The 12,420-nt window shown below is 54.6% G+C and overlaps 1 protein-coding gene across 2 annotated transcripts; it reads right to left on the bottom strand.

Annotated features, from left to right (window-relative positions):
* Nucleotides 1-1,640: 1,640 nt before the first annotated feature.
* On the bottom strand, nt 1,641-12,380 carry SYT11 (synaptotagmin 11). Of its 2 annotated transcripts, none has more exons than XM_030474222.2 (4): nt 11,768-12,380; nt 7,485-8,308; nt 5,839-5,959; nt 1,641-4,689 (listed from the first exon to the last, which is right to left on the bottom strand). In XM_030474222.2, the coding sequence occupies exons 1-4, from the start codon at nt 11,799-11,801 to the stop codon at nt 4,379-4,381; spliced, it is 1,290 nt and encodes a 429-aa protein (XP_030330082.1). In that variant the 5' UTR covers nt 11,802-12,380; the 3' UTR covers nt 1,641-4,378. The 2 variants fall into 2 exon arrangements, with proteins under 2 accessions (XP_030330082.1, XP_030330081.1); XM_030474221.2 differs by having other exon boundaries at nt 5,836-5,959.
* Between the last annotated feature and the right edge of the window lie 40 nt (nt 12,381-12,420).

The following is a 12,420-nucleotide window of genomic DNA, read 5'->3' on the forward strand; positions in this document are numbered from 1 at the left end:
ATTTGCTTTCACATCCTGCTCAGTAAGTAGGAAACAATCCTCAAGGGAGCTTTGGCTGAGCTCTAACTGTGGGGTATCAGCACGAGACAGAACCGAAGGTGTTAAATGAACCCCGGTGTCTCCAGTCACTGGGCACTGGCTCTGGATGCGTGCACAGGTCTTGGGCAGCAGAACCTGCAGGACCTCAGGAGCTTCTGAGGGGTCTGTGTGCTCAGCATGCTGTCTGAATGCCACCCATGGGTGATGTGCTGGAGCTGAACCACCCGGGCAAGAGTCGGGTCGAGCTAGTTTTGGCTACTTGGGGGTTTCACTCCCTCCTTCCCCACTGTTACTGGATCAGCTGAGCATGGCCCCAGTGCCCTGGTGATGGCATCAGCATCTCCTGCTGGTTGATCAGTTCACAGACTCACAGAGCAGTTTGGGTTGGAAGGAACCCCCAAAGCTCATCCAGTCCAAGCCCTGCAATGGGCAGGGACATCTCCAACTAGAGCAGGTTGCTCAGAACCATATCCAGCCTGGCCTTGGCTGTCTCCAGGGATGGAGCATCCACCACCTCTTTGGGCAGCCTGTGCCAGTGTTTTACCATGCTTGGTGTAAGGAACTTTTAACTCACTCATGCTCCAGGCCCTGCACCAGCTCCGGTGCCCTTCTCTGGCCCTGCTCCAGCACCTCAATGTCACTCTTGGAGTGAGGAGCCCAGAACTGACACAAGATTTGAGGTGCAGCCTCACCAGTGCCCAGCGCAGGGGGACAATCACTGCCCTGGCCCTGCTGCCACACTGGTGCTGAGCCAGGCCAGATGCCTGTCTCAGTCCCAAGAGCTGCAGCACTGGCCACATCCCTTCTCCTGGGATATGAGGCATCATTTTGTAAAGCTTGGCCTGAAACTCTCTGGTTCCTTAAGCTGAGAGCTGAAGCTCATTTTGAGACACCTAAAGAGAAAGCTAAACCACCTGTGGTACATGGGAGCTGCCAGGGGAGGGGAGAGCAGCGCCGGGCTCTGCAGGATCCGGCATTACTGAAGCCGGGGCTTTGTGCCGGGCAATGTTCTGAGCCGGGAGCTGCAGGGAACAAGTCCCAGGAGCCAGATCCCTGCTCGGGAGAGGCCGGAGCCTCCTGCCCAGCACCCGGAGCATCCCCTTTTCCAGGGCTCCAGGCCTGCCTCTGAATTCCAACTGTTAGAGCCAATCTGCTGCTGCTCCTGCTCATGCCATGTCCTCTTTTTCACTGAGCTGCAGCTGAGTTAATGAATAGCCATTCATGCCAAATCACACCAAATGGTAATGCCGTGTGGATCACGGAGAGGTTTTGGATGTGCCAACACTTCAGTAGCAGTGTGAGACTTCATTTGCTGGGATTGTGTCCTGTTCCTTTAGTTCTTGGAGTTTTACTTTGTGTGTGCTTGGCCTGGGAATTGTCAGAGCAGAAACCAATGGAACCAATGCTTAAATTCATAGAATCAGAGAAGAGTTTGGGTTGAAGGGACCTCAAAGCTCCTCCAGCTCCAACCCCCTGCCACAGGCAGGGACACCTTCCACTGGAGCAGGTTGCTCCAAGCCCCTGTGTCCAACCTGGCCTTGAGCCCTTCCAGCTCTAGTCCCATCCGTGTTGCCTCCATCAATCATGGCACAGGCAGCAGCTAAAGTGATTCCAGTTTTATTTGCACGCTCCGTGTGCGTTAACAAATCCAACAGACAAGCTTGTGTTACAGCATGGACCAGCTCACGCATGGATCAGCTCACGCATGGAGCAGCTCACACAGGGATCAGCTCACGGCATGGATCAGCTCACGCATGGAGCAGCTCACACATGGACCAGCTCACGGCATGGATCAGCTTACGGATGGATCAGCTCACGGCATGGATCAGCTCACACATGGATTAGCTCACGCATGGATCAGCTCACACATGATGCACATTCACACATGTCCAGTTAGGTTTTTTTTCCTTTTATTTTCCTTTTTTTCACACAAAGTTGTAAGTTTCCAAGTTAATTTGACACGAGGAGACACGAGAAGGTAAAGACCAACCACAGCGGGGGATGTACAGTGAGTTCCTGTCACTTCCTGTCTACTTGATGCTTTAAAAATATAGATATCTGCACATCTTCAGTTTCCTATTGTTCCATAGAGGGTTGGAGCTGCTCCTACCTGCCCGAGAGCCTACGTCTATGTACCCTGAGCGTGTTTCCTTGCCAAGAAGTTCAGCTTTTCCTTTGCAACTAAAGGAATGTTAAGGAGATCCTCTAGGCTGAAGCATGCTTTTCACACCGGAGGGGAAGGAGGGAGCGTCGCGGGTGGTGCTGGTGCCTCCTCATCCCGATGGCTGGAGCGGTGCTGGAAAGCATGTTCCCAGGAAAAGTCCTGGCAGTCGCTAAACTGCAGCAACACAATCGCTTAGTGCAAAAACTAGGATTGAACTAGAGCTACCCCCGTGTCCCCGGGAGACTCGGGCTGTGGCTCTGAGCCACCAGAAGAGCATGAGCTAGAAAAGCATTAAAGACACAATCTACAACCTCAGGCAGAAATCCTTGTTTAGGATCAATCCAGCAGGAATGTGCAATGTCTGCTGCTGCAGAGGCTCTGCCTGGAAGGAAGTTCCAATGAGTGAGAAAATCCAGCTTTCCAAAAAGAAGGAAGAGATGCCAACGTATTGCCAGCTCCCAACGTGCTGCTTGTGCATGAGGAGCCCTCCCCCTGCTGCTTCACGTGTGGCTGCAGAGGGACCCCAGCCAGACTCGCTTCATCGTTCTACCTTCATTAGTAGGAAGGGGGGAAGGATCATTTTTCCAACAGGGCTCTAAAATTCAGGAGTCAAGGCCTGCGAGTAGCGAAATGAGCTTCAAATGTCATCGTTAGAATCCATTATGGACATTCCCCAGGGCACAGAACAGACTGGCTGCCTGGAAGCAACTAAAGGCCAACTGAAAGGCTCTTTGCGAGCTGACTTCTGCTTCAGATTCCATTGCAGAGGGCAGAAGTAGTTGTAATTCCTCCAGCCTGGTTCTAGTTCTGCTCAGTTTACCACCAATGGCTACAATCAAGTACCTGCTGCCACTCATCACCCTTCTGTCTTTCCTGGCTTGAAGGTGCTAAGAAGCCAAAGGAAGTGACTTGCCAGGATGCTGCTGTCTCGTGTCTCGGTGTGTTTAACACCAGATCTAATGCAGCCACTTCCAAGCTGGGATTTGTGGAACTTGCTGAACTTCTGTTCAGAACTCCTGACCCGTTGGGGTGAAGAGCCTGAGTGCTCCAGGTCTTCACACCTCCGAGGTGATGGGAACCTATGGGAAGCCTCACAACTGAACAACCAACTCGAGCTGCCTTGAACCAGGCTTTGCCCTGTGTTAACTCCCTTCTGGAGCTGGCTACACATCACCTCTAAGGCAAACTGACTCCAAGCTGAATGAAGGGAAGCTTTGGGCTTCTTTCCCCCAAACCCCGTTTTCCTGTCTCAGCTGCATTAGGCTGTTGTAACAGAACTGAGCGTGTGGAATCCCACGTTTAAAAGAATCAGCAGGAGTTTCCTGACCCATCACTGACACGTCACTTTGTGTTTGGTTATCTCGGGCCCTTCACACAATGGTTTGGCTTGGAAAGGACCTTCAGGTCATCCAGTTCCAACCCCCTGCCATGGGCAGGGACACCTCACACTAGACCATGTCACCCAAGGCTCTGTCCAACCTGGCCTTGAGCACTGCCAGGGTTAAATAGAGCGTTCTGATGGGCTGGGGGATCGTGTCCCTGCAACTTCCACGTGGCAAAAGCAAAGTGATCACTTTGGTGGGGTGTGAATTGTAGATGGAAACCTCTGCTCTGGGCCCTCAGAGCCCCACAAGAAGTACGTGGCAGTGGCAAGAGTTCCAGGACCTGACAAGAGAATTTTCTTCCCTGAAGGAAAGTGCCATTTCCCTGTGGTTTCCCTTTAGCTAGTGCAGAATTCTAAACCACCTTTACATGGAACTGTGGTTGGTGCTCCCAAACCAGCAAAGAACAGAACTGCAAGAACCAATGGGCAGGCAAACTAACAAGAAACTAGAGGTTAAACTTTGGGAGAAGCCTACTAAAGACAGGCCAATCTTGGTGAATACCAGCAAAGACAGTTCGGCACAAACACAACTTCCATAGTGACAGAGAATTAATTGTATTAAAATCTGCAACTTGATATTGGTAGTTAATACTAAGTTCAGTTTGTATTAGGCATGCAATAGCGTGAGTACACTGTTATATATATCTGTGTTTCTGGGTTTTCATCCACTGCTCTTTAGGATCTGAGTGCCCTGCAAAAAATCACATCACTAGAGAACCCCATCAGCTGCTGCTGCTTTACCGAGGTTTAGTCCTACAGCTAAAACAAGGGTTAAGGCTGCCCTACAACCTCTAGTACTCGCTCAGGCTGTGCCACTTGGCAATGGGCTTCCTGGGGTTGTCACACACCTCGCGCCAGTGCTCCACGCCGGCCGCGGTGACGCTGTGCGCGCCCAGGATCAGCCTGCCCACCACCTCGTTCTTGGTGGTGCGGTCGAAGTCGATGACCAGGAACTCGATGCTGATGTCGGGAAGCAGATCCACGGGGATGTCGTAAATGAAGGATTCATTGAAGACGGGGTTCAAAGTGCACTTCTTCACGTGAGTCTTCTTCTTCGCGATGCGCTTTCTGCCGTAGTAAACGTTCACCTTCACGTAGGGATCTGCTGGAGGACACAGAGAAAGAAACCAATAACACAGCCCCGGGGTGCTCCCGGCAGGAGCAGGGAGGGTTCAGCTTGTTGGACTTGACCCAGCTCAAGGAAATGGTGTGGATTTCGGCTGCTCGCTCCAGTATTGTGGTGGGTTCCCTCCTTGCAAAGGTTAGTGGTGGGAGTTCTGGAGGAGCTTCAATAGGACGTGGGGCTGGGGGGCAGCAAGTGGCATGGAAATGGTGGTGGGAGCTTGCTGGTGAGCTCAGTGCTGGGCTGGGCAACGCTCATCTCTAACAACAACTATTTCTCCTCTGTTTCAGAGAATAACCCATGAAAGTGTCCAAATGGGTTTAAGAATTCACAGCTGGAAAACTGAAGGTACTGAAAAAGAAGAAAGTTCAAGCCAAACCCTCCCATTTCCCTCAGCCCCGCTTTGATCTGCTCTTTCTGTCCAGGGTTAAAATGAAGCCCGAGGCACACAGAGCTTTGTTTCTCCATGTAACTCAAGGCTTCAGGCTGGGAGTCACTTCCCAGCTGCCACTGGCTGACTCTTGTTTTGTCCAGCTGGAATGAGCAGCTTCTGCACACTATGGAGATCCTAGACAGCAATGATGTCAGCCTTGCACTGTTCAGCAGGGAGCAGAAGGGTTACTGAGAGCTTCATCCTGTAGTTGGAGGACACACAGGGAAAGCATATGAATGTTCTGAGCCTATCACCCCTCTTTTTCATGCCAGCTCTCTTTTACCCTCCTCTTCTAGGGGCAGGAGGGCAGGTAGATGCAGTGAGCAGCAGTTGTGCTGTGGAGAAATGCTGCTATGGGCAATGAGGAGTGAGACACAGAGACACAGAGCACCCGAGATCTGCACAGAGCACCCATGATCTGCCCATGCATGGAGGCACAGAGCATCCATGATCTGCCCGAAAGCAACATGGAGATCTGCTGGATTTGGGAAACAAGCTGCTGCCAGAAGGATGCAACTGTTGGTCTCGCAGTAGGAAGGGTTTGATCTTTGTGTACCCATCTCTTGGGGATGATGGATCACTCCTGGGGAGCCAGTGCCCTTAGGAACAGTGGGAGGAAAGGGGAGCAAACAAAGCAGGGGAGAAGAGCTCAGAGTGAACTTGGGACATTCCGAGGTGGGGATAATAGCTTCTACCTGAGAGGCCAGTGATGTCCATCTTTGGCAAATGCCTGGCTTTCAGCACCACGACAGTCATTCTCTGAGCCACGGGCTGGTAAGACAAGGAGACCTGCAGCTCCCCTCTGCTGATGCATTTCTGTGGAAGAGAAACAGAAAGGACAAGTTGGTCTCAGAAACGTGGGCACCAACATTCCCTTTCCCTGTGCTAAGTGCCTGAACAGTTGGAAAATGAGGTGCAAGTGCCTCAGGCAGAAGGAACCTCTGGCAGAAGGTCACTCGAGTTCTTTAGGCGTGTTTTGGCAGCTCCACCACTGCTTTAGCCTGCAAAGGGCCGGGATGAAGATGAAAAGGTAACTCCAGATCTACTCAGCTGAACTTGCTGTGTGCAAGTTACTCTTTCCAAGAGTAACGGACTAGTAAGTTCATTACTTTGGGTTCCCAGATGCTCTTCATTACCTTTCCCTGATACTCAATTAGATGAAGTTTATTTGCTCTGCAGGCAAACAGGATTAGCAATGGGTATGAAGTCGTGTGGCAGTAACAGCAGCACTAGTGCAACAGCTCAACCAGAGGGCTTCGACTCTCAGTACCCAGCCTGGTGCTGTTAACCTGGCAGAGCGGGGCAGGGGGGCATTCCCAAATGCAGGAATTGGGGAAGCACCACAGTAACTGTCACACTAAATGCTCTGATCCCCCAAGAGGTGAAGCTGTTCTTTCAGCCTGCGTTGTGGGGAAAACCTGGCTGTGTAAACGTCAGTGTTCGTTATCATCCTGGTGGGTTCTTTTGACTTGAGCAGTTGCTGGGGGGGTTAAGCCAGTGCTTCCAATGCAAGGAACAAAGGCTATTGCTGCTCCTGTAAAATTCCTGATGGAGAAGAAACACATGAGCAAGTTCCTGGCCCTGGGAGGGAAATTTGGGTTGAATTTAGTGCAGTTACTTCAAAGCAATTTGCACTCTTCCACCGTCAGGAACCGGGGGGATGCTAAGGAGGGGATGCACCTCTGCTGGCTCGGCTCAATGCAATCATTTCCTGGGGGTTAGATGCAATTCTGTGTTCCAGGTTTGGAGAAGGCTGCTTTGCCTCAGGGCTTCCAGGTTTCACACCCGACAAAAGGTAAATGGTAAAGACCTTGCACCCCCTATTAAATCTCCTCTTGTTTAGTGTGACCTTTCCCCTTGGGTGAATCTCTTAAGAGATATGCTCAATGCACCAAAAAGAATACCATGAAAAGAACCTAAAGGGGCCACTTGTTGTGCTCAAATATAAAGCACCCCAAGAACCTCGGGGAAGAAAAGCAATGGCCACAACTCTGGTTCTGTTGAGCTGCTCTTGGTTTGGCTCTGCAGATGAACGTCCTCTTACCACAGCAGCTCTGTGAGGTGGAGACGGGACTTGGCCTTTTTGCTTGGCATCAGTTATTCACCATTTCTGTGCCTGAACAGTGACTGTGCCTTATCAAATCACCACAACCACAGAGCAGAGAGCTGCCTGACTGCAAGAGCCATCTAATACCCATCATATGATCTGTGGAAAACCGGGTTTCATGGCTAAGGATTTGCAGTATTCCTGCCTATCAGACCACAGAGGCTCCCGGAACAAAAGAGCTGGGATCAACTACAATGCAAGGAGGCTTGGGTCACACTCCCTGAAGCCACTTACTTGTATGTTCCTTTTGAGGATCTCCCTGGTGAGATGGACCTTGCCAGTGCTCGGATCCACCCCTGCAAGGGGCACCATGACCTCTCCGATCACATCGTCTCGAGAAAAGCGGTCGAAGCTCAACACGAGGAAGTGAAGCACCAGATCCTGGAGCTGGCTGTACGGGATCCCATAGAAGGTGAAGGTTTCATCAAACACTGGCTCCAGTGTCTTGCGAAGCACACGAGTCTTCACTCGATGCCTTTTGTCTGGAAGAATTGTCATCTTGATGTAAGGGTCAGAGCTCTGGGTATGCTCATCCATCACCGGCAGCCCGTGAGCCTCCTGGATAGTAACTACCAGAGCTTTCTTAGGGAAGTTGTAGTCCACTGAGAAAGTCAGTTCACCCAACGTGACATCGTCCCCTGGAGAAGATGGGGAGGAGGTTTTGCTTCCCCCCGGAGTGAGGCTTTGATCTGGACTTAGTTCATCTCCATAATCGACTTTTATTGGGAGCTGGTCGACGTGAGGGGCTGCGTTTGGCCCGTCTGGAGCTTTCTCAGAGCCTATTAAACCAGATTCAGCAGCATCCACCAAGAGGTTTCCCCTTCCGGCCTCCTTGGGAGTGCCATTCTTGTCTCTCCGGATCCGGTTGATTTTCTTCTTGTTGCTCAAGGTCTCCGGATAGATGCTGATGCCTTTCAACATGTGAATGAACTTATACGGGGGGGTTTTGTGCTTCTTTTCTGCTTGCTGGTGACAGCATGTCCACACAAAAACTGTTACTGAGACAGAAACCACGAGGACAGTAGCACCAATGAGGCCTGCCACCACTGGAGAGACATCTGCAGAGAACACAAGGCAGTCAGGAACCAGCTTGTGCCCCCACGGAGCCAAGCACATCTGGATGGAGATCTACCCAGTACCATTGTGCTGGTCTTAATTCCATCCTCTTGGTATCAAGGCTTCCCCAGAATAAAATATGATCCTTTAACTTCTCTTTCCCCTCATGGGAAACATTTTACACTCCTACGGCCTGACCTGGGTTTCATGTGTTGAGAATGTCAAACAACTGATTGCTCCAGCGTCCCCCCTGCCCAGCACCTCCACAGGAGGATGGCTCCGGCTTTGCAGGGAGCCTCTGGGGGTTTTAATGCCCTGTTCAGAAAGGTTATCCAGCAGGAATGGGGTAACCAATATTGGCCCTGGGGGTATTCCTCATGACCTAATCACTGTGGCCTGAACTGGGTGATGGTTTTGTCCTAACCCCATGGCAGATCCAAGGCCGAGGTTTCCATGTGGAAATCCAATGGCCAAAAAGAGCGGAGAGAAACCCCAGTATTTGGGTTTAGTTTGATTTGGATCAAGCATGTTCTCAGTGAGGATGCTGAGCTCGGTGGCGCGGTGGATACGCTGGAGGGAAGGGATGGGATCCAGTGGGACCTTCACACGCTTGAGAGATGGCCAGTGCCAAGCTCAGAGAGTTGAACAGAGCGCAAGGTCCTGCCCCTGGGTCGGGCAGCCCCAGGCACGCACACAGCTTGGGCACAGAAGTGATTCTGAGCAGCCTGAGAAGGATTTGGGGGTGTTGGTCGATGAGAAACTGAACATGAGCTGCTTCAGTGTGAGCTTGAGCCTGGAACTGCCCCGTGTGTGGGGCTGCAGCAACAGCAGTGTGAGCAGCAGGTCATGGGGGGATCCTGCCCCGCTGCTCTGCTCTGTGAGACCCCCCTGCAGCACTGGGTGCAGCTCTGGTGGCCCCAGCACAAGGACATGGAGCTGTTGGAGCAAGTCCAGAGGAGGCCACGAGGATGAGCAGGGGCTGGAGCAGCTCCCATGGGAGCCAGGCTGAGAACATTGGGGATGCTCAGCCTGGAGAAGAGAAGCTGCGTGGAGACCTCAGAGCAGCTTCCAGGGTCTGAAGGGGGCTACAAGGATGCTGGAGAGGGACCTTCATCAGGGACTGGAGCGATAGGACAAGGGGTGATGGGTTCAAACTGAAACAGGGCAAGTTCAGGTTGGAGATAAGGCAGAAGCTCTTCCCTGTGAGGGTGCTGAGGCGCTGGCACAGGGTGCCCAGAGAAGCTGTGGCTGCCCCATCCCTGGCAGTGTTCAAGGCCAGGTTGGACACAGGGGCTTGGAGCAACCTGCTCTAGTGGAAGGTGTCCCTGCCCGTGGCAGGGGTTGGAGCTGGATGAGCTTTAAGGTCCCTTCAACCCAACCCAGGCTGGGATTCTCTGATCCTTCAGTCACGACAAGCCAGAATAAAAAAGCACCACGTTCATTTTTAGCAACCGTTATTTTCTATTTATAGCAGTTGACTTAGGAGAAGTATTACCACGACACAGAATGAAACCAGTAGTGCAGAGCTCCCCAGCACGTTGTAGTGACACCCTCAAGGAATTCCAGTCAAGGGCCACCAAGATGGTTACAAAGTTGGAGTAGATGAAGAAGGGAGAGCAAAGGGAAGACAAGGAGATGGCGAAAGAGGGGGGGTTGTTCAGTCTTACAAGGGAAGAGAAGGGAGAGCTCGTTTTGCTGCCTTAGTTTCTTGGTGGGAGGTTATGGGGAAGGTAAAGTCAGGCTCTTCTTGTAACTTCTTGTGTTACTGCTTTAATAACCATTGAAGCAATTGCTGGTTTGCTTTGGAAGCGAGCAACCAAAACGTCCCTCTTGCCCTATAGCTCCTTCTTCACAGACGTATCATCTGAAACAGCTAAACTGAGCGGGTGCTAAAGCCAAGCTCTCATTTTCCTGTCTTCATCCTGCACCATGAACAGGAGAAACTAATCTGCCCACATCATCCTTCTTGCTCAGAGAGCACCTTCATGTGTAGTGTGTGTTCTCCCCACGTCACTATTGAGGTGAAGATCAGACGGATTCGACCCTTGAGCATCCAACAGGCTCAGGAATAAAACTGGTTTCCCAGAGAAAATGCCTCCTTTCTGCACAAATGGCAAAGCCACTTTTGGCAAGAGAGAACCCTTCCCAGCCTGGCACTGGCAGGGGTTTGCAATGGTCACTGACTTCACAGCCAAATGTGGCTCAGACCCACTGCAAGTACAGCCTAAAGCAAGAAGAAGTTGTAAGATTAATAAAAACCCTCCCCCAAACCGTTATGGTTTAATGTTCCCTCTCTGAAACGAGTGGTTCCCTGCCCTGTGCTGCTCCTGGCACCCCTCTTTTCCTGGCTGGAAACTCCTCCTTAGCTCATCATTCCATTAGGCCGGTCTCTCTAATTCCTTCCAGTTGAAAACTACGCTGTGTAAAGCTGCCTAAACCCGATTGTAGCTACGAGTTTGCAGCTTTCAAAGCACTTTGCTCTGCACAACGTCCGTTTCAATGGCACCGCCGCCTCTTTGAAAGAGCAGAACCAGTCTTGAATTCAAGCTGGGCAGAAGAGAGCTCTGTTCGGATGCGATGCTGAGCCCACCTTTGGGGGAGATGGAATTATGGCGTGATTGAACGAAAAAGAATGGAAAAACTTCCTTTTAAAAGGGATGGCTGTGAATTACACCCTAATGGTGGCCAGTGGTTCCATGATGACAGCACGTGGCTCTTGGATGCCAGGAAGCAGAGGATGCCAAAGGTAAGTAAGAGAAACGCTACAACATGGAGAATTACTATTCACTGCTTCCGAATTCAGAGGCAACGGAGCGGCTGCGCTTTTACTACGGGGCCTTACGGCGCGAGGGGAAGGTCAGTGGATTGCTGCAGGACAGAAAGAGGCAGCACTTGGAACCTTCAGGGCTGGAAAACCCAACCCCCAGAGCCCCACAGCGCTGCAGCACCGGGCCCTGGCACCCTCCGCGCTACAGCACCCCAGGCCCCGCGCGTACCCCCTCGGGCGGCCGCGCCATGGCCGTCAGTCCCCACCGCGGGGCTCCCGGCCCGCCTTCGTCCCCCGCCCCGCTGCGCGGCGGCCGCCGCCCCGGCCCCTCCCGCCGCCGCCACCGCCCGCAGCCCCCCGGCAGGCCCCGCCTCGCCGTGCCGCCGGTGCCGCAGCCGCCCCGGCCCCCGGGGAGGTGCGAACAAAGGCCGGGGCGCGGCGCGGCCCGGCACAGACATCACGTCATGCGGCGGGGGCCGCGCACCTGCTCCCCGCGGGCCCCGCTCCCCACCCGCCGGGCCCGCGGCTGCTCCGGGGCCGAGCGCTGGCACCGCCCCTGCTGCGGGCGGCCGCCGCGGAGGAGGCCGGAGCGGGCCTGCGGGGCTCCGCGCAACGAGCGGGGCCCGGCCTCGGGGTGCGGCGGGCGCTGCCGGGTGGGAAGAAGGGGCCCGCGGCGCGGCCCGGCCCCACTCACCGAAGCCCGGGTGGACGCTGGTGATCTCCGCCATGGCCCAGCTGAGGCCGGGGCAGGCGGGATGCGGAGCCCGCTGCGGAGGCGCCGCGCTGCCGGCCCCCGCCCGGAGGATGCTCGGAGCGCGGGATGCAGGAGCTGCCGACTGGTCCTGGTGCGGCGCAGGCCCCGCCCGGCGGCCCGGCCCTCCCGCGCCAGCCAGCGGCCGGCCCCGCCCCGCGGCCGCCCGGCGGTGACTCGGCAAGTGTCGGGGCTGTGGCCGCGCCTCCCGGGCGAGGAGCCGGGTGGCGGCGGAGCGGCTGGGCGTGTGCGTGCGGGGCCGGTGGCGCCCCCCTCCCTGTCCCCGCGCCCGCTGCGGGACCACGGCCCCGGGCCTGATGCGCTCGGGCGGGCAGCACCGCGCCGCGGGCGGACCCTGCGCGGCGGCGGCGGCGGCGGCGGCGGCGCGGCCCCGGGCGGTGGCGCCCAGCAAAGATGGCGGCGGCCGCCCCCGCTGCCCCGCGTCGTCACGGCGGGGCTGACGGCCCCCGCGCCGCCAACATGGCGGCGGAGCGCCCCGCGCCGGGACAACATGGCGGCGCGGCGCCTGCGCGGCGGGCGGGCCCCGCGGCGCTTCCGCTTCCTGCCGAGCCGGCGGGTCGGGGCCGGGTCCCGGA

This window comes from Strigops habroptila, chromosome 22 (genome assembly GCF_004027225.2).
Source record: "Strigops habroptila isolate Jane chromosome 22, bStrHab1.2.pri, whole genome shotgun sequence".
Taxonomy (NCBI): Eukaryota; Metazoa; Chordata; class Aves; order Psittaciformes; family Psittacidae; genus Strigops; species Strigops habroptila.